The sequence below is a fragment of the Microtus ochrogaster genome, linkage group LG1 (assembly GCF_000317375.1).
Source record: "Microtus ochrogaster isolate Prairie Vole_2 linkage group LG1, MicOch1.0, whole genome shotgun sequence".
NCBI lineage: Eukaryota > Metazoa > Chordata > Mammalia > Rodentia > Cricetidae > Microtus > Microtus ochrogaster.
In genome coordinates this window covers 2,316,189-2,333,252 of record NC_022027.1, presented here as the reverse complement: position 1 = coordinate 2,333,252, position 17,064 = coordinate 2,316,189, and the positions used below count along the sequence as shown (strand labels likewise).

The following is a 17,064-nucleotide window of genomic DNA, read 5'->3' as shown; positions in this document are numbered from 1 at the left end:
CACGGATGGGGAAGGTGGCCCTGCAAACAGCAGGTGAATAATGAAAGCTACCCAGTGACGTGGACACAAAGGTTCAAAGAGGGTCAGGGGATGACAGTGGAGGAGGGCGGAGAAGCCGAGAGCCGTTCCAGGAAAGAAGTGGGTCCTGGGATGACAGGCCTGCACCACCATGTTCGTTCAGCTCATATTTTTATTTTAAATTGACGTTCGTAGCGCCACAGACGCCTGTGCCCATGCTGTGTATCCTTAAAATGATAGTTGCCAAGCACTGGTGGTCCCACCTTTAATCCCAGCACTCGGGAGGCAGAGGCAGGGGGGTCTCTGTGAGTTCGAGGCCAGCCTAGGCTACAGAGTGAGTTCCAGGGCAGCTGGGCTATGTTAGAGACCTATCTCAAAAACAAATGGGTGCTATTTTAGCCATTGCACATTTTCCATGTGTTCATTTTAACTATCGCAATAAAATATCCTCTGTGTTGATGAGTTTGGTTTGTTTTTCTCCAGACGAGATAGAGGCAAGAGGATTAGGGGTTCAAGGTTATCCTTGGCCAAACAGAGAATTGAAGCTAGCCTAGGTCACATGAGACAGTGTTTCAAATAAATAAAATAATTAATAGACAAGTCTTATTCCTATAATTTTTTTTTTATTTTAAGACAGTGTAGTGGTATATTATTTGCATTTTGATAAATAAATCTTGCCTAAAGACCAGAGGCAAAGCTAAAGCCACTAGAGGCAGGCAATGGTGACACACACCTTTAATCCCAGGATCTGGGAGACAGAGGCAGACGAGCTCTGTGAGTTCAAGGCCACCCTGGGCTACGTAAGATCAGTGCAGAAACAGATCCAGGTGGTGCTGGCTCCCACCTTTAATCCCAGCACCAGAGGGAAGGCAAAATGGGAGGAGAGAGGCTGTCTGCTTAGCTTCTGGTCACCCAGCCTTGGTAGACGTAAGACTTCTCTAGTGGCTTGGCTGCTTTGCTTTTCTGGTTTTCTCAATATCAGACTCCAGGTTTTTATTATTCGTGCTACAAGACAGCGTTTCTCTATGTAGCCCTGGCTGTCCTGGAACTCACTCTGTAGCCCAGGCTGATCTCAAATTCACAGAGATACGCCTCCTCAGTGCTGGAATTAAAGGTGTGCGCCACCACCACCTGGCTATAATTTGTTTTTGTTGAAGGATTTACCTATGTGCAGGAGTGTCACCTGCATGGCTGTGCACGTGTGTGTGGTTGTGGGTGCTGGGAACCGAACCTGGGTCCTCTGCAGGGGCAGCTGGCACGCTAACCACTGAGCTGTCTGTCTAGCCCCTATAATTTGTTTTAAAGAACAGAACGGAGGCCCAGAGCAGTTGATCCCTTGTGCAAGGTCACACAGTAGCTCTGGAAGCCCAGATGCCCCCCACGATCTCGTCATCCCCACGGTGCAGGCAATCTTGCCTCCACTTCCTCATCTGCTATGGACACTAGCGGGAGAAGGGACTGGCTCCTTGGGGACTTGGCGTCACAGTCATGGAGAACCGCTACCATCATACTCAACAGGGCTGGAGGGGCGAGGCCTTGGGGTCATGGGTCACCTCTCAGAGGTAGGGGAGGCTGGGAGATGCTGAGGCTAGTTCTCAGATGAGCTGTTTCCATGGAGACCAGAGAAGGATGCCAGGAGTCCCTGTGGAGCTCTGAGTTTCAAGAACTGTTAAATAGTATCAAAGTGTGTGTGGGGGGGGGGGGGGGGGGACCAGGCCTCCAGGGAGCTGGGGATGCTGCCGGGAAGGAGGGAGGGTTCTGCCATCTGCCCCACAGCTGTCATCCACCTGCCTCAGCATCAGCCCCGAAGTAACGAACTTGAGCCACCTCAGTCCCCAAAACACATGGATAGGAGCCGGCAGGAGGCAGGCCAGCTGGCACGGCTCCCCTCAGCCCAGCATCATGTCAGCCCTAAAATAGCAAGTGTTTGGGGACCCCAATCCCCTGCAGGTGGTGTCACCATAGCTATGTGGCGGGAGACTGTGGCTGCTGGTCCAGGGGAGACAGTCAATCAGAAAAACGGGGTGTGTGTGTGGGGGTCCCATCACCTTGCCCTGGCCTTTGTGTCTACTCAGGTGTGGGCTGTTCTGGAACTCACCTCAGCCTCAGCTACCTAGGTCCAGGGCTGACCCGTTCTCTGGGGTGCTGAGCACCTGACCCACATACACTTGGCCCTAGGAGCCCCTCACCCATTACGACAGCAGGGGTTCCCTGAGGGCAGTCTCCAGCAGCAGGGACGTGGACTCAGAGCCTTGAGGGTAGAGGAGGGGCTTCTCCTCCCAGGGCTCAGGGGAGGAACAACAGCACCCACGTCACCAGTCCCAACCTGGTTGGAACTGATGGTATCACCAGCACCCACCTGCCTGGCACAGTATAGGCATCTCTGGATGCCACAACGGCAGTGACTGACAACCTCTTTGCTATTGAGTTTTTGAAGCAAGGTCTCATGTAGCCCAGGCTGGTCCCAAATTTACCGTGTAGCCAAGGATGACCCAGAACTTCCCCCACCTTGCCCAGCCTGTCACTATCTAAAAGCAGCTGTAAACAGGTGGTGCTGCAAACCTGTCTTAGAAAGCTGAGGCAGGAGGATTGCCATGACGCCAGAGACTGCAATGACACATTTCCTCAGAAGCAGATGTTGGGGAGCTGGTGCCTGCCACAATGACCCACATAAACAGTTGACATGGCAGGCACATGGAACCCCAGAGTTGTAGAGGCCAAAACAAGGGCCTGGCTCAGGGGTCAGAGGCCAAGTCAAAATATAAGGTGGAGGGCCGGGTGGCAGCAGCGCATGTTTTTAATCCCAGCACTTGGGAGGCAGAGGCAGGCAGATCTGTGTGAGTTTGAGCCCAACCTAGTCTACAGAGCTAGTTCCAGGACAGGCTCCAAAGCCAGAGAGACCTGTTTCGGGGCGGCGGGGGGGGGCCTTGTGACCTGTGTCTTGTGCGTGGAGCCAGGCTTTTAAATCATCAGGGGGGGGGGGGGGGGGGAGAAGCAAACAAAAGATAAGGTGGAGGACTGGCAAGAGGGCCCAGTGGGTAAGGTGCTTGCTGCCATTCCCGACAACCTGAGTTCCATCCCCAGGACCCGCAGGGAAGGAGAAAGAGGCCTGTGGCGGTCACTCCCCAGCAAGCACACATGCACATCCAGGGACACTTGCAAGCGGAGGCCCCTGGAGTCCATGACCCTGCAGAGGCAGAAAGCCAGATCTCAGTGCAGATTCACAACTGCTCAGCCCCAGGGGCCTCCCAATTCTGCAGTCAGGGTGTCATAGCGTCCCCTTCCCCTCTTGGGCTCAGGACCACAGTGCTAAGCCGCCCCATCGCACCAGCCCCAGGGCTTTGGCACAAGCCATGCCCTCTGCCTGAACCCAGACCCCTGCAGTCTGCTGGTCTGTGCCTCTGCAGCCAACCTGGGTCCGTTTCCCTCAACATCCAGATGTGAGCAGCTGTCCATTCCATGCTGAGTGGACAGGACCCCAGCCTCATAGCAGCAGCTGAGCTGGGGTTTGTTGACTGACTACAAGACAGGGACTTGAGCCGGGCGATGGTGGCACACGCCTTTAATCCCAGCACTCGGGAGGCAGAGGCAGGCGGATCTCTGTGAGTTCGAGACCAGCTACAGAGCTAGTTCCAGGACAGGCTCCAAAGCCACAGAGAAACCCTGTCTCGAAAAACCAAAAAAAAAAAAAAAAGAAATTATGTTCTGAATAAGTTAGAACATCCCTCCTTCGGGTCTGGAGTTTTTGTCTCCAAGACAGGTACTTGAGTGATGGGCAGACTTTGCAGTGACAGCCCCTGCTCCATGTGACATGTCCCCAATCCTCGTCCTCTGAGAACTTTTCCAGTGCCAGGAAGCAGTTGTCAGGGTGGGAAGGAAGGGGCTACAGTGACCAGCAGGGCACTGGGCGGGCTGATGCTCCCATGAGCCCAGTGGGAACTCAGGTCCCTGAAGGCAGGGGCACCCACAGGCGTGGTCCTTCAATATGGCTTTTATTTTCTAACCCACCAACTGCAGGCCGGCCGCCAGCCCAGCCCTGCCTGAGCAGAGGGAGGTGGCACATGCACCTTGTATCTTTGCCAGTGAGGGGTGGCACCGGCCTCAGACCCGTAACCAGCCGCTGGGACAAGAGTGAAGAGGGATGGACCCCAGCAGTCCATGGGGAAGGGGCGGGGGCGAGAGTGCCGAGGGCCAGGGTGGCAGGCTGGCCCCTCTTGCCCTATGACATGAATGCCACCAGTGTGGCGGTCCACTGCTGCTGCCAGGAAGAGGGTCTGGGTGGGCCAAGCCTCCACAGGTGCTGGAGGGATGCCAGGCGCTGGCCCCAGCTGCCCCTCCCGGCCCGACACCTCCCGGGTCATATTGCTATCGAATCGATTGCCCACGGAGTCCCTGAGGTCGACTGCCAGCGCTGACTCCTCCCCTCTCCCTCCTGTTGGCAGGGACACCTAGGGTGTGCTGGGCCTGGCTGTTTCATCCCACACTGTGAGAGGGGCTGGGTCCCCAGAATTCATCACAGGCAGGGAAACTGAAGGGGAAGGGGGAAGGTGGAGAGACCTCAGGGCTGCAGGCTGCCACCTGGGGCCACCTCCTGCCCTGTCCCCAGCACCTGGACTGGGGTGGCTCAGGCCCAGCTGGAGAACCAGGTGGGTCCAGGGGTGGCTGAGGTGGCAACAGGCAGAGGGAAAGGTAGGCTGGGAACAACAGGGAGCCATAGGCGGGTGCTAGTCAGCGCCAGGAGAGGTGGCCTGGTCCTGGGCACCTCTGATGGGCCACAGGAGGGGGCGGGGAGCAGGCTGCTGGGACCCAGCCAAGCGTGTGGCCCTTCAGTGCATGTGGCCCAGGGGGCCATCTGTTCCATTGGGCTCATCTGCAGGTAGGCGGGGTTCTCCACCAAGGAAGTTCAAGGAGAAATCCCTGCATCCTAGTGAACTCTGGTTCAGTCCCTCCTGGGCCGCCTGTCCACAGCTGTCGTCACTGGGCCTTGGCTTTGAGCAGCAGTCTCTGCACAGTCTTGTAGAGCACGTGGAAGTGCTGTGGAGGACACAGCACATTAGGGGACAGGGACACCAGAGAGCCACCTTGCCCCCAGGTTCCCTGCACAGCAGCTCACCTGGACAGCCGTGTATGCCATGCCAAGGTATGCCCCGATGCACACAGCCAGCAGCAGGTCAAAGATGGCTGGTTTGACTCTGAAGGACAGTCCGTGGGGTCAAGGATGCAGAATGGTCACCCCAACAGACCGCGGTCCGTTTGCTCCAGCCCACCCACCACTCACCTGTAGGCATTCATCACCTGCTTAAGCTGATCGTAGAAGACAAACTCGGGGTCCCTGCCAAGAAACAGCCCAACTCAGTGCTTCTCCCTGGCTGAGGCTCCATCTCAGAGGCCCCCCTGGGAGGCTGCTGCAGGAGCATGATGGGTTTGAGGCTTGCTCAGACTACATATCAACAGCTCAATTCAGAAAGCAAAAAATATTTTTGCATGTGTTTTTTGTTATTGTTTGAGACAGGGTCTCACTGTGTAGCCCTGGCTATCCTGGAACTCACTCTGTAGCCCAGGCTGGCCTCAAACTCACAGAGATCCTCCTGCCTCTGCCTCCTGAATGCTAGGGTTAAAGGTGTGCGCCACCACTGCCTGGCTTAAAGATATTTTTTAAATAGTTGAGAAAAGGACTAGAAACTTCCCTGCCTGGGAAGTCTTTCTAGGGAAGGGTGCAGCCCAGGCCTGGTGTCCACGCTGTCCCTTGGCCTGTGCCCCTCTCGCTGAGGACAAGGTAAGGCCACGGGGACTGCGTCTGCTGCTCACCGCTTGTCAGCCTTCACGTGGTGCTGCCGCACGTCCTTCAGGTAGCGGCTCAGAAAGTGCTCCAGTGTACTCAGGAACGTCCCGTCCTTGTCCAGCAGCTGCGCAGCCCGCGGCTGGTTGGTGAGCCAGTCCATCACTGAGTCCAGCTGCTCCTGCTGGACCTGAGAGGGCCAGGTGCAGGCTGGGGTCACGCAGGGGTCACAGCAGTGGTCCCCAGGGTCCCACCCCATGCCCACACTTTACCATCTGCTCCGTGAACACTGGCATGTCCGGGGGAGTCCCCTGAAGAGGGAAAGGACAGGGTGAGGCAGCCCAGCAGGGCTGTGTGCACCAGGCCAGGGCCAGGACCAGACGGCTTACCTTCTCCGTCAGGTTGTAGATAACCCGTGTCAGGGCCTCAGCAATGATCCGCGTGTTCCGCGTTAGCGTCTTGGAGTCCACCCGAGCCCTTGAGAACACAGGGATAGGTTCTTCAGATAGGGCGTGCTGTCCCTGGTGCCTGGGCTCGGGGTGGCTGGCCACAGGGACCAGGTAAACAGTGTGTCTGACCACGGACACCCCGCAGGGCAGCCACGGCCCAGTGTGGTGGGGGAGCTGAGGCATGGTGTGGGGACAGTGCAGCACCTGCAGGATCCAGGACGTCCTGCAGGGAATGGTCACCTCAAGGCTCGCGAGGGGGTGGACAAGTGACCTTCCTTCAACCCATCAGCCAGCCTGAGCGGCTCCAGGTGTGTGACCAGCTGCTGCCCTCCCAGACCGCTCCTAACTCCCAGTCCCACCCTCGCCCTGGACAAGCGCCCACTCTGCTCCACGTGGTCACACAGCTGTGGCCAGCCCATGGAAAGTTCCAGAAGATGGCTCTTTGCCCCCTCATGAGCAGCAGCTCTTGCCCCAGCCCAGAAGTTTTCTTCTTGGAAGGGGATGAAAGGTGCCCCCCACAGAAGGTTCTAGAAGGAAGCCCCAGAGAAGACCCTAGGATCTAGCCCCCACAGAAGGCATTATACAAGATGTCACCACCCCTCCCTTCCGCGGAAGATTCTAGGTGTCCCAATAAAGAGCGCCCCATGGAAGGTCCCAGGAAAGACCCGGAAAATGGCTTGTCTCCTGGGCACCCACTCACCGCACGTCCATGATGCTGCTGCGCGGCCCCGCACGGTGGCTCTCCAGGTGCGACAGCGTGAAGGCGGGCAGCCTGCGGATGGCAAAGCGCTCATGCTCCCAAGCCAGCACGTCGTCCGCCAGGTTGATCTTCTTATGCACCATGGAGAAGCTGACATCAGGGAACTGGTGCGTGGCCACTGTCTCCAGCTCACGCAGGAAGGCGTGCTGTAGCGTCCCCTCCCGAGGTGGCTTAGACACGTGCAGGCGCAGGTGGCTGCCTCGGCCCACGGTGTCCAGACAGAGCACGAAGGCTACATTATCCTGCAGAAGGCTGGAGTCTGCAGGACAGGCATGTGTCAGGGGCGTGAGGCACCCCCAACCCAGACTCGGCCCCGCTGGGCCCTGCCCAGCGGCCCACCCACCCAGGCCCCACTCACCTGTGTGGTCCAGGCTGTCCTCCAGCCATCGCTTGGTGCCCTGGTAGTTGAACTTGCCTCCTCCTGATGCGAAGAAGAGGAGGTTGTACCTGCGAGTGCAGTGTCACGGGCCGTGGTCAGGCCACAGGTCCCTGACTGGGCACATGGAAACCCCAGATCTCTCCAGACCTACCACCAGGTGACACACCCTACACCACCCCAGGGAATCCCCAAATAGGAGTCATATGTGTCCCGAATGTTGCAGTGGGAGGCCACTGAGGACACTCACGTCAAGGAACCCGGACTAGCACTCCATCCCCAGACCACCACGTTCCCAGATGCCAGTGGCCAGCTGATGCCCACCTTGACTAGAAGGACCCTGAGCCACACACAGGTGCCCCACACCCTCACCTGCTTGGGAACCACAGCCAAGCTGCCCAATGATGACACACAGGGCAGTCACTGAGCCCAGGTTGTTCCTGGCCCATACTACTGACTGGCCACTGTCACATAGGGCTGTCAAACCAGTCAGGACTGGTGCAGGCCATGAGGGCCTGGGGTGAGCAAAAACACAGCTGCCTCGTGGCGGTAAGGAAGGGACGAGGCAACCCCCATGTATTGACTGCAGCTGCCTTGTGACCGAGGAGACTGAGAACTGGCACACTGGCTGCCACTCTCAGGGCTACCCTGTGTGCCCAGCTCACAAATGTCAAAGCGGCTCTCACGTGACCAGCCCTGCAGCCAACCCTGCGCAGCACCTCAGGACACACGTGGCTGTCACAGTATGGGCATGGATTCCCACAGAGCCCCACCCAGGAGCATCCTGGTACAGAACCGAGATTGGCTGCAGTCATTCCTGGACAGGTCCAGCCCTTCTGGGAATGGCAGCATCTGGTGTGGGATGTACAGTGGGGTCACCTGAGGACCGCCCCCATGGCTGGCACTCACGCTGCATGTGTGCGCTTGTATGTGTAGAGGCGTGAGAAGAGACGAGCCAGCTCCAGCAGCACGGAGATGCCACTGCCATTCGAATCGGCGCCCAGCGACAGCCACTGTGGGCAGAGGACCTGTTGGTTACGCCTCCTGCAGGCCAGGCCCGTCCATGAGGTGCCAAGCCTCACGTGGGGCACAAGCAGGTAGAAGGGAGACGTGAACACCCATGGGGAGGAATGTGGTGGCCACCCCTTTAACTGCAGCCCAGGAGGCTGGGGAAGGGGGATCTCTCAGTTCATGACAGCCAGAGCTCTCAGAGAGCCCATGACCAACAAAGGGAAGTCAGGGGCGCTTGGGCCGGTCTGCCCTTGGAGGCTGGGGACCTGGTGGCACTGGAGCCCAGTGTGGTGGTTTGGATAAGAATGGCCCCCAGAGGGTCACATGTCTTTGGCACTACTTGAGAGGAACAAGGAGTGGTCCTTGGGGAAGGAAGTATGTCACTGAGGGTGGGCTGTGAGGTGTCGAAAGCCCAGCCCAGGCTCAGTTACTCTTCCAGCGACACACCTGCTGGCCGCCATGATGGACAACTGTATGTGAGCCCCAATTAAATGCGGCTGCTGAGGTCACCATGGGTCAGACATTCGGAGTCCCACACTACATCACCCAACATTTTGGTGCCCGGAGCAGCTGGCAGCCCCTGCCTTGCTTGCCTGAGGTGTCCCTGTCCCTTCTTGGACTGCACACCAGGTACTTACTGGGGCCACGCCAAAGGCGTCGTAGTGAGCCACGATGACAATGGTGGGGAGATCCTCACCTCCCAGCCCTGTCAGCCGTCCCTGTGGAGAGACGATGGAGCGATGGTCCCAGGTGCTTCCCAAGGGTCACCCTGGTATGCTGTGAGCCTTTTCCCTCAGGGCAGGCACAGGCCATGCTGGCTCACTAATGGACAAGAGCACAAACCATTTGGCCCAGGATGGGGGCGTACAGCGAGGCTGTCCCTGCCCAAATGTTGAGGCCTTCACAGCCTACTCATCCCAAGACAGCAGCAGTGGGGACGCTGCAGATGCTCCTGCAGTCTGTCCTGCAGCCCGACCCACCACCGTCCCAAGTTCTGTGCCCCCAACCCAGAACTCTAAATAGGGGGGTTCTTCTATTAAAGAGGGGTCTCCTGTATACCAGGCCAGCATCAAACTCACTATGCAGCCATGGATGCCTCAGTCTCCCAGGTGGAGCTACCAGGCCTCATTTCTGTGGTGCTGGGCGAGTTCCTGGGTCTCCACTACCCCTGGCGTGCCGCAGAGGCAGAGGCATGTCTGGACCTGAGGGTCAGGGCACTCACCTCTACGCTGGTGATCAGCCAGTCGCTCACTGCCTGGCTCTGGGCTCCGCTGGTCACCATCTGGAAACCATTGGCCGTGGCTGTGTGCAGTAGCACTGGGGACAGAAGGGACGAGTCACTTGGGCCCACAGCTGGGGTGGATACTGTGAACACAGAGGCCCAAGACAGCCCCAGCCGCCACGGAGACACATCACACCCTCTGGTAGCCTGGCTCACCTTCAGCGGCGGAGGCAGAGCCCTGAGAGGCAGAGGCAGCCTGGGTCTGCTCATAGATGGACAGCAGGGCCTCATCCTCCACGGCAAAATACACAGGGACCACGGTCTCCATGGCCAGCATCTCGGGCTCAATCTCCATGAATTGCTGTGGGGAGTACATGCACTCAGGAGACCTGGCCACCCCTGGAATGTATGCACTCAGGAGACAGGGCCACCCCTGGAGTGTATGCACTCAGGAGACAGGGCCACCCCTGGAGTGGCTCCCCCACCTCAGCCCGTTTTTTTTTTTTTTTTTTTTTTTTTTTTTTGAGACAGGGTTTCTCTGTGGTTTTGGAGCCTGTCCTGGAACTAGCTCTTGTAGACCAGGCTGGTCTCGAACTCACAGAGATCCGCCTGCCTCTGCCTCCCAAGTGCTGGGATTAAAGGCGTGCGCCACCACCGCCCGGCCTCTCAGCCCGTTCTTAACGGCAGAGTATGCAGCCGAGTGTCCTCAGGGACAAGAAACCTTCTTCAGATGCAGAAGGGCAAAGCAAATGGCCCAAAGACACACTCCAGATGCAACCTGAGAAAAAAGAAAAAAAAGAAACAAAACAAAAAAGCCGGGCGACGGTGGCGCACGCCTTTAATCCCAGCACTCGGGAGGCAGAGGCAGGCGGATCTCTGTGAGTTCGAGACCAGCCTGGTCTACAGAGCTAGTTCCAGGACAGGCTCCAAAGCTACAGAGAAACCCTGTCTCGAAAAAAAAAAAAAAAGAAACAGATGCAACCTGAGGAACAAGCGTGGGATAGTGGTACAGGCTCACCCGGACAACATCCTGGGGCACAGCGGCCATGGCCCGGGGGAGGATGATGACCACAGCGCCCGCTGATTGTCGCAAGGCCTTCTGGTAGTGCTCATAGGAAAAGTCCAGAAGCCGCATAAGCACACAGCGGCGGCTCAGCACGTCTGCGTCCACTGTGCGTGCCTCCGTGTTGAGCACTGCATTCCGTGTACCTGTGGGGGACACGGGGTCACAGCTGCAGGTCTCCTAGTGCATGGACACCATGTGGGGCCCCCACAACCAGCACACAGGCTGTAGGGTGTGGCTCTTAGGAGACAGGCATGGGACACCTCCCACAGTCAGGGAAGGGCCAGATGGGCCCTTAGGGGTCTGTACTGCATAGGCCAGAGGCGAATGGCCATGGACCTCAGGTCAGTGGGCAGCTCCCTCAGGAACCAGAGCCCCCTAGGTCCTGGGACCCACTTACATCCCGACTGGGTGGAGTAATACAAATCAGATGCTTCATAAACGCTCAACTGCTACCCACCAGGGTGACGGCAGGCGGCACCCTGAACGCACATGGCCAGAAGGGGGCAGTGAATGACTACACAGATCATGGGTCACACAGCTCAGTGAAGAGGGTACTTGATCCTGGTGGGGCATCTAGGGCGGTCATCTGGACGCCGACACCCACATTACACCAAGGCCCAAGTGTCAAAGGGATGCACAGTTCATGTGTGACTGACCCGACACACAGGGTGATAGGGACTTGCGCTCATAAGTTGACACCCTGTGGGACCTACAGGCCCTGGCCCAGCTGGGCCCTGCTCTCCCCGTCCAGGAATGCACAGTATGGGGGCGGGGAGGGGGCAGAGCCAGCCAGGGACCCCAGACACCCTGCTCCCCCGCAGGATCTCACACAACTATGGGGATCCTATTACAGGGAGAAGTAACACCTCTCCCTCTTTAACCTGCTCCCAGTCGGAGGGTGGTTCAGATGCCAGCTCTTCCTCGAGGTCCCTACAGTGTCCCCAAGCAGGCCAGGAGCTGCAGCTGGGCAGCACTGGTGACATGGAGCCCCAGTGGGCAGTGCTGCCCATGCACCAGCCCCTAGGAACCCCCAAACCCGCCGTGCTCCCCACAGAAGGACGGCTAGGCCCCTGTGACCCATCCCCGCAGTTCAGCCCTCTAATGACATTAGGTGGCCCAGGGATGCCAGGAAGGCAGGCTCCTCCCCATGGCTGGCTTGTCAGCTCAGTGGTGTCAGTGACCGAGTGTCAATAAAACTTTATCCTCAAGTGCAGGGGAGGCCAAGCTTCACTAGTTGGCTCCAGGCTTGTGGAGATGTAACTCAGGGTCACCGAGCCACTAGGGAGGCAGACAAGACACGGAAGTCCTGTCCCAACCCCACGCTGACAAGAAGGGAGGTCCCAAGGAGGCCAGAGTCCACAGAAGGAGGGATGGTGGTCTGGTCACGCCCTACCATGAACCTCCCTCATGCCAGTGTCATTTATTTCTCAACAAAGACCCAGGGGAAGTTGGGTAAGGTGAGCGTCAGTGAGGCTGCAGAGCAGCGTGGGGCTGAGGGGAGCCCAAGGGACTTACGCAGGGTTTCTCAAGACCTGCTCTGGCTGGTTATCTCATCGTGGGCTCCCAGGGGTGCAGACAGGGTGCAGGAGCCCCACAGTTCGTATTCAGCCAAGGAGAGACGGCCATGTTAGGTGTGCGGTCCACTGAGGACACAAGTTCATTCACACTCCAGCTCAGCTAAGGGGCCGATGCAGGCTGTGGGTGTGTGAGCCGCGCATGGACATAAGTACTCTAGGAACTGCCCTCTGGACCCTGGAATGCTCTGGAATGACTCTGGAGACCAAGGAGCTATGCTGCCCAGCTTGGTAGCCACTGGCTCCATGTGGCCATTCAGAAGTACCCTACTGCAGACAGTTTTGCTGGTGACACTTCACAAAATGTCAGGTCACAAGCAACTTCAACACCTGGGACACCTGACCAACCACCTACTCTGGCCCTGTTGACCTTGACCCTATGGTGCCCTGGAAGGTAAGTCATTGTTTCAGAACACTACTGTTCTCAGCCCTGCAAGGCACAGGGCAGGCACTGGCCTCCTGGCCTCCACCCACTCCGGGATCCCCAAGTAGGGGCAGCCATATGACCCCCCCCCCCAAGATGCAACGTTCCTTTAAAGAGAAATAACGTAATTCCTGGCACAAGGGCCCATAGGGTTCGCATAGAGAGGCATGGACCCAGGCTGGCACACACCAGGGGGACCCGGCCTTGACGCTCAGGGACACACTAAGCATCAAGGCTGGAAGGCGAACTAAAGACCAGAGGGTTCTAGAAGGCCAGATACCACAGGCAGCAAAAGGGAGGCTTTGAGAGACCCAAGACACAGGCGTGAGGACAGAGAACCTGGGGAACCCTGGCAAGGGGCGGTGCTGTAGGAACCAAGGCCCCGGGGGACAGTAGGCCTGGGGTAACCAGTGACAGAGAGGGGATCAGGGTGACGGGGGATCAAGAAGAGGCGAGAATCCGGGTGACAGGAATCAGTATGACAGCAGGGGCCTGAAGGGACAGGGAGGAGTGGGGTTGCCAGGAAGGGATCACTATGACAGTGGGAGACGGGGAAACAGTCGGGGATCCCCGGCATGACAGTGGGGAGATCGCGGTGACGGGGAAGCGGTGAGGCAGTGGGGGGATGGCGACGACAGGGGACGGGGTCAGGGGTCGCGCACCGTACGGCTGGCCCTGCAGGTCGTACTGCTGCATGCGGTACACGGTGAACTCGTGCGCGGCGTCGGCGGCGGGCAGAGGCGGCGCCACGAGCAGCAGCACGGCGGGCAGGAAGACGATGAAGCCGAGCGGCAGGCACGACGCCTTTAGCACGTTCTCCAGCACCTCGCCCGCTTCCTCCAGCATTCCGGCAGGCGGCAGGCCGCAAAGGCGGCGACGGCGGTGGCTGATGGCGACGGGAAGCGGCCAGAGATTCGCGGACTCAGCTCGGCATGGGCGGCCGCTGAGGTCCTTCGGGCAGAGCCACAGACAGCCCGCGGCTGTCCAAGGGTCCTTTGGGCAGCGCTGTGGACGGCTCTGAGTGCCGCACCGCCTGCCGGGAACTGTAGTCTTTCATGTGAGTTATAGACTCCACCCCCCCGCACGCGGGGGATTCCTGGGAGTTGTAGGCACACTGAGACTCGCGCTAAGGCTTCTAGGGCGCAGTAGTAGTAATTGAGCGCGGAGCCCTCTGGGAGTTGTAGTCCCGCTGTGGCGCGCCCGGGACGAAGGTATGGCGGACATAACTTCTGAACTCATAAGCTCAAAGTGGCAAAACACCGAGAGTTTAAAAAGCTATTAAAAATCATTTTCAGTAAAGCTTGCTTAAGCCGTGTGTTTGGAGTCGTTAACAAGAAGGACGATCAACCCAAAGTGCAGGACGTGACCTTGCGACCCGGAAGGAAGTGGGGGGGGGGGCATGAGAAAGTGCCCGGCTGGTGCCTTGTTCTCCTGGGACGTGGGATGCTGGGAACTGCTGTCGCTCTGTCTCTGTGAAAGGGGATGGAGTTAAAATGAGAAAAAAAAGCAGATGTGAAACTTAATGAGGGCTCAGATCTTCGTCTTGTAAGTTCCTAGAGCACAAGACATCCAGTGGGTGTCTGCATTCTGAAGTGAATGAATGAAAAGATGTCTCTATATATATATTCGTGCCGGGCATTGATGGCGCACGCCTTTAATCCCAGCACTCCGGAGGCAGGGGCAGATAGATCTCTGTGAGTTCGAGGCCAGCCTGGCAAAGCAAGTTCCAGGACAGGCTCCAAAGCTACACAGAGAAACCCTGTCTCAAAACAGAAATAAATAGATAAATAAAATTCGTAGCAAGTGGCAAGGTTAGGTAAGGCAGGAAATTGGCACGGGCTTTAGTGGCAGTGGGGAGATAGCTATGACAATAATGGAACCAGCTGATGGTGGGGAGGTCTTTATTATTCCTATTCATATTTGGGACACATTGAACCTAAAAGTTTTGGTTTTCCTATTGCAAATTCAAATTTAATTTTGGAGTACTAAATAAGACTATGGGATTTGACCAGTCCCATAGGGTAGGGTAATTTAAGGTTTGGGTAATTTAAGGTGTGAATTAAAATTATTTGTCAAAAAATAATAAAATTGTCACTCACACCTCTAGGAATACAATAAACAAGAAATAAATGACCAAGCACTGCTACCCACCCACCAGCAGACACGGGGAAGAATTCAGTGTGGGAACTGGCGTGAGCTGAGTTTGAGTCAGGTCTTCAGTAGGCGCTTGGTAAGCGCTGGCCTTAGAAGAACGTGTGCTGGCCTTGTCCCTGAGAGTGATTGCTCTGCAACAAATGGATGCCAAGTGTATACCAAGCCCCATGCTAAGCACCAAGGTCACAACCCATTGGAGTTAAAAGTGTAGAAAAGTCAAACGATGTGTGCCCCGAACTGAGTGACAATCACTGTCGTCCTTAGAGTCACCACCGGTGAGACTCGGTTACAATACGCTGAGAAACCAAATGTGTAGGTTTCCTTCATTTTAATAACTCTTAGGCAGTCATGCGTGGCTCGAGGCTGCGCTTTTGAACAGTGGGTCCGCGGTCCCCTGTCACACACATCACCATAGTTCAGAAACGGAAGGGTGAGGCCACGGGGTTACCGGACCAGGGCAAGATATTGCCCCAGACCCGGGGTGGGCGGGTCAGTTCTTCCCACAACAACAGAGAAACTGACCTGAGGGTGGGAGACCATGGGGGCGGGAGCCTGTCCCAGTGGGGAAGTCATTGTGAAGAGAGATGATTGACAGGTGGTCTCCGGGCCCCAAACGGGCAGGCCCCCATCTCAGCACACCCCCAAAGCACCACTAGGAATGACAAGGAGACTCGTTACAGCAGCCTCCCCTTCCACCCCTACCCTCCCTCAACACACACATGTGTGACTAAGAAGGAGCCACAGTGACCTGTCCTGTTGGTGAACTCGGACATGGTGTGTCCCCTTCACCTCCTGGTGAATGTGAGTCCAGACTGAGGCCCAGACCCACTGGATCTGGCTCGAGCCACTCTGCTCTGCCCGACATTCAGCACTGGCAGCTCTGTGCACAGACCCCAGGATCTGCTGGCATGTTCCCCGTCATCATCAGGCCAGGATCGTGTCCAGTCCCTTCTCACCTCTCCCGGGAGGGCCTGTGCTGTGCTCGCCCTGGCAACTGGCCCGTCCATGCTCTAGACGCTCCGGACACTGGAAACGCTAGACAGCGGCTCGCGCATCCTGAAGCTGTGTGACCTGGAAGCCCGAAAACTGTCTCTGGTCCTCAGCGAACTGTCAGTGGTGGACGCACCGGACTGGACCTCTGTGATCCGAGTCAGGCAGTCACCAGGACCCCGCAGGCCCAACCAGAGACAGCCACAACAGAGGAAGGCCAGCACCGAGCGCTGCACCTCGCGGCTGCGGAAGGAGTAGATGAGGGGGTTGATGGCGGAGTTGAGCACCGCCAGGGCGAGGATCCAATCCATGCCACGCAGGTACTCCTGGGCCCAGACGTTGGAACCGAAGATGTCGGCCAGGAGCAAGCCGAACAGGGGACCCCAGCACACCACGAAAGCCACCAAGATCATCAGCACCGTGTTGAGCAGTCTGCGGGCCTTGCGGCGGGCCGGAGCCCGGGGGCACTTCTTCCCGTTGACCCGGACCACCCTAAAGATGGCCCCGTAGAGGCCCAGGATGGCCACCAGGATGAGGGCGAAGACCACCACGCAGAAGAGCACGTAGCCCTTGGAGTAGAGGGGCAGCAGGCTGGAGCAGCGAGGGAAGGCACACACGCAGTTCCAGCCCAGGAGGGGCAGGAGGCCCAGCGTGGCCGCCAGCAGCCAGCACAGCCCGATGCAGCCGTACACGCGGCTGGTCTTGGTGGCCCCGCTCTCGGCCACCCGCACCATGGTGGCGAAGCGCTCGCCGGCCGTGAAGAGCAAGCTGAAGGTGGACGCGGCCAGGGCCATGAAGAGGATGCCCTCCCGCAGGAACCAGTGCGCGGGGGACAGCTGGAAGGTGCGCGTCCCCGACAGCAGTACGTTGACCAGGTAGGCCAGGCCGGTGAGCAGGTCGCTCAGCGTGATGTTCAGCAGGCAGTAGTACACCCAGCGGCGGGACCGCATGCGAGTGGCGATGGCGGCCAGCACCACCGCGTTCTCTAGCACCACCAGGCAGCCCGCCGCCACCGACGGTCCCCGCAGCGTCCCCAGCCCGCCACCGTCCTCGGGCCCCCCGCGGCCGGCCAGCCGCCCACTGTGGTTGTAATGCAGGACGATGAGGAGGCTGTGACCGCTGGCCGCCAGCCGGTGACAGGACCAGGTGCTGATGTTCATGGCCTCCCCGGGGGACAGACTGACAGAGAGGCCCCGGGCAGGGTGGAGTCCCAGCCTGGCCTGGGTTTCCTGTTGTTTGAA

General features: G+C 58.1%; 2 protein-coding genes across 2 annotated transcripts; both read right to left on the bottom strand.

Moving 5' to 3' along the window:
* Nucleotides 1-3,994: 3,994 nt before the first annotated feature.
* Nucleotides 3,995-13,664, bottom strand: Ncln (nicalin). The gene is made up of 14 exons (XM_005358972.3): nt 13,342-13,664; nt 10,634-10,824; nt 9,832-9,976; nt 9,616-9,710; nt 9,032-9,112; nt 8,292-8,395; nt 7,365-7,453; nt 6,947-7,265; nt 6,187-6,274; nt 6,070-6,108; nt 5,827-5,987; nt 5,297-5,350; nt 5,132-5,210; nt 3,995-5,052 (listed from the first exon to the last, which is right to left on the bottom strand). The coding sequence occupies exons 1-14, from the start codon at nt 13,523-13,525 to the stop codon at nt 4,993-4,995; spliced, it is 1,689 nt and encodes a 562-aa protein (XP_005359029.1). The 5' UTR covers nt 13,526-13,664; the 3' UTR covers nt 3,995-4,992.
* Nucleotides 13,665-15,106: 1,442 nt separating this feature from the next.
* S1pr4 (sphingosine-1-phosphate receptor 4) lies at nt 15,107-17,064 on the bottom strand. Its single transcript, XM_005358971.2, has one exon. The coding sequence runs from the start codon at nt 16,981-16,983 to the stop codon at nt 15,844-15,846; it is 1,140 nt and encodes a 379-aa protein (XP_005359028.1). The 5' UTR covers nt 16,984-17,064; the 3' UTR covers nt 15,107-15,843.

Coding starts and splice junctions, on each gene's coding strand:
- Ncln (XM_005358972.3), bottom strand. CDS start 13,525: ATGCTGGAGGAAGCGGGCGAGGTGCTGGAGAACGTGCTAAAGGCGTCG. Junction 7,454..8,291: donor TACAAGCGCACACATGCAGC/GTGAGTGCCAGC, acceptor CTGCACTCGCAG/GTACAACCTCCTCTTCTTCG. Junction 5,988..6,069: donor CAGTGTTCACGGAGCAGATG/GTAAAGTGTGGG, acceptor TGGCCCTCTCAG/GTCCAGCAGGAGCAGCTGGA.
- S1pr4 (XM_005358971.2), bottom strand. CDS start 16,983: ATGAACATCAGCACCTGGTCCTGTCACCGGCTGGCGGCCAGCGGTCAC.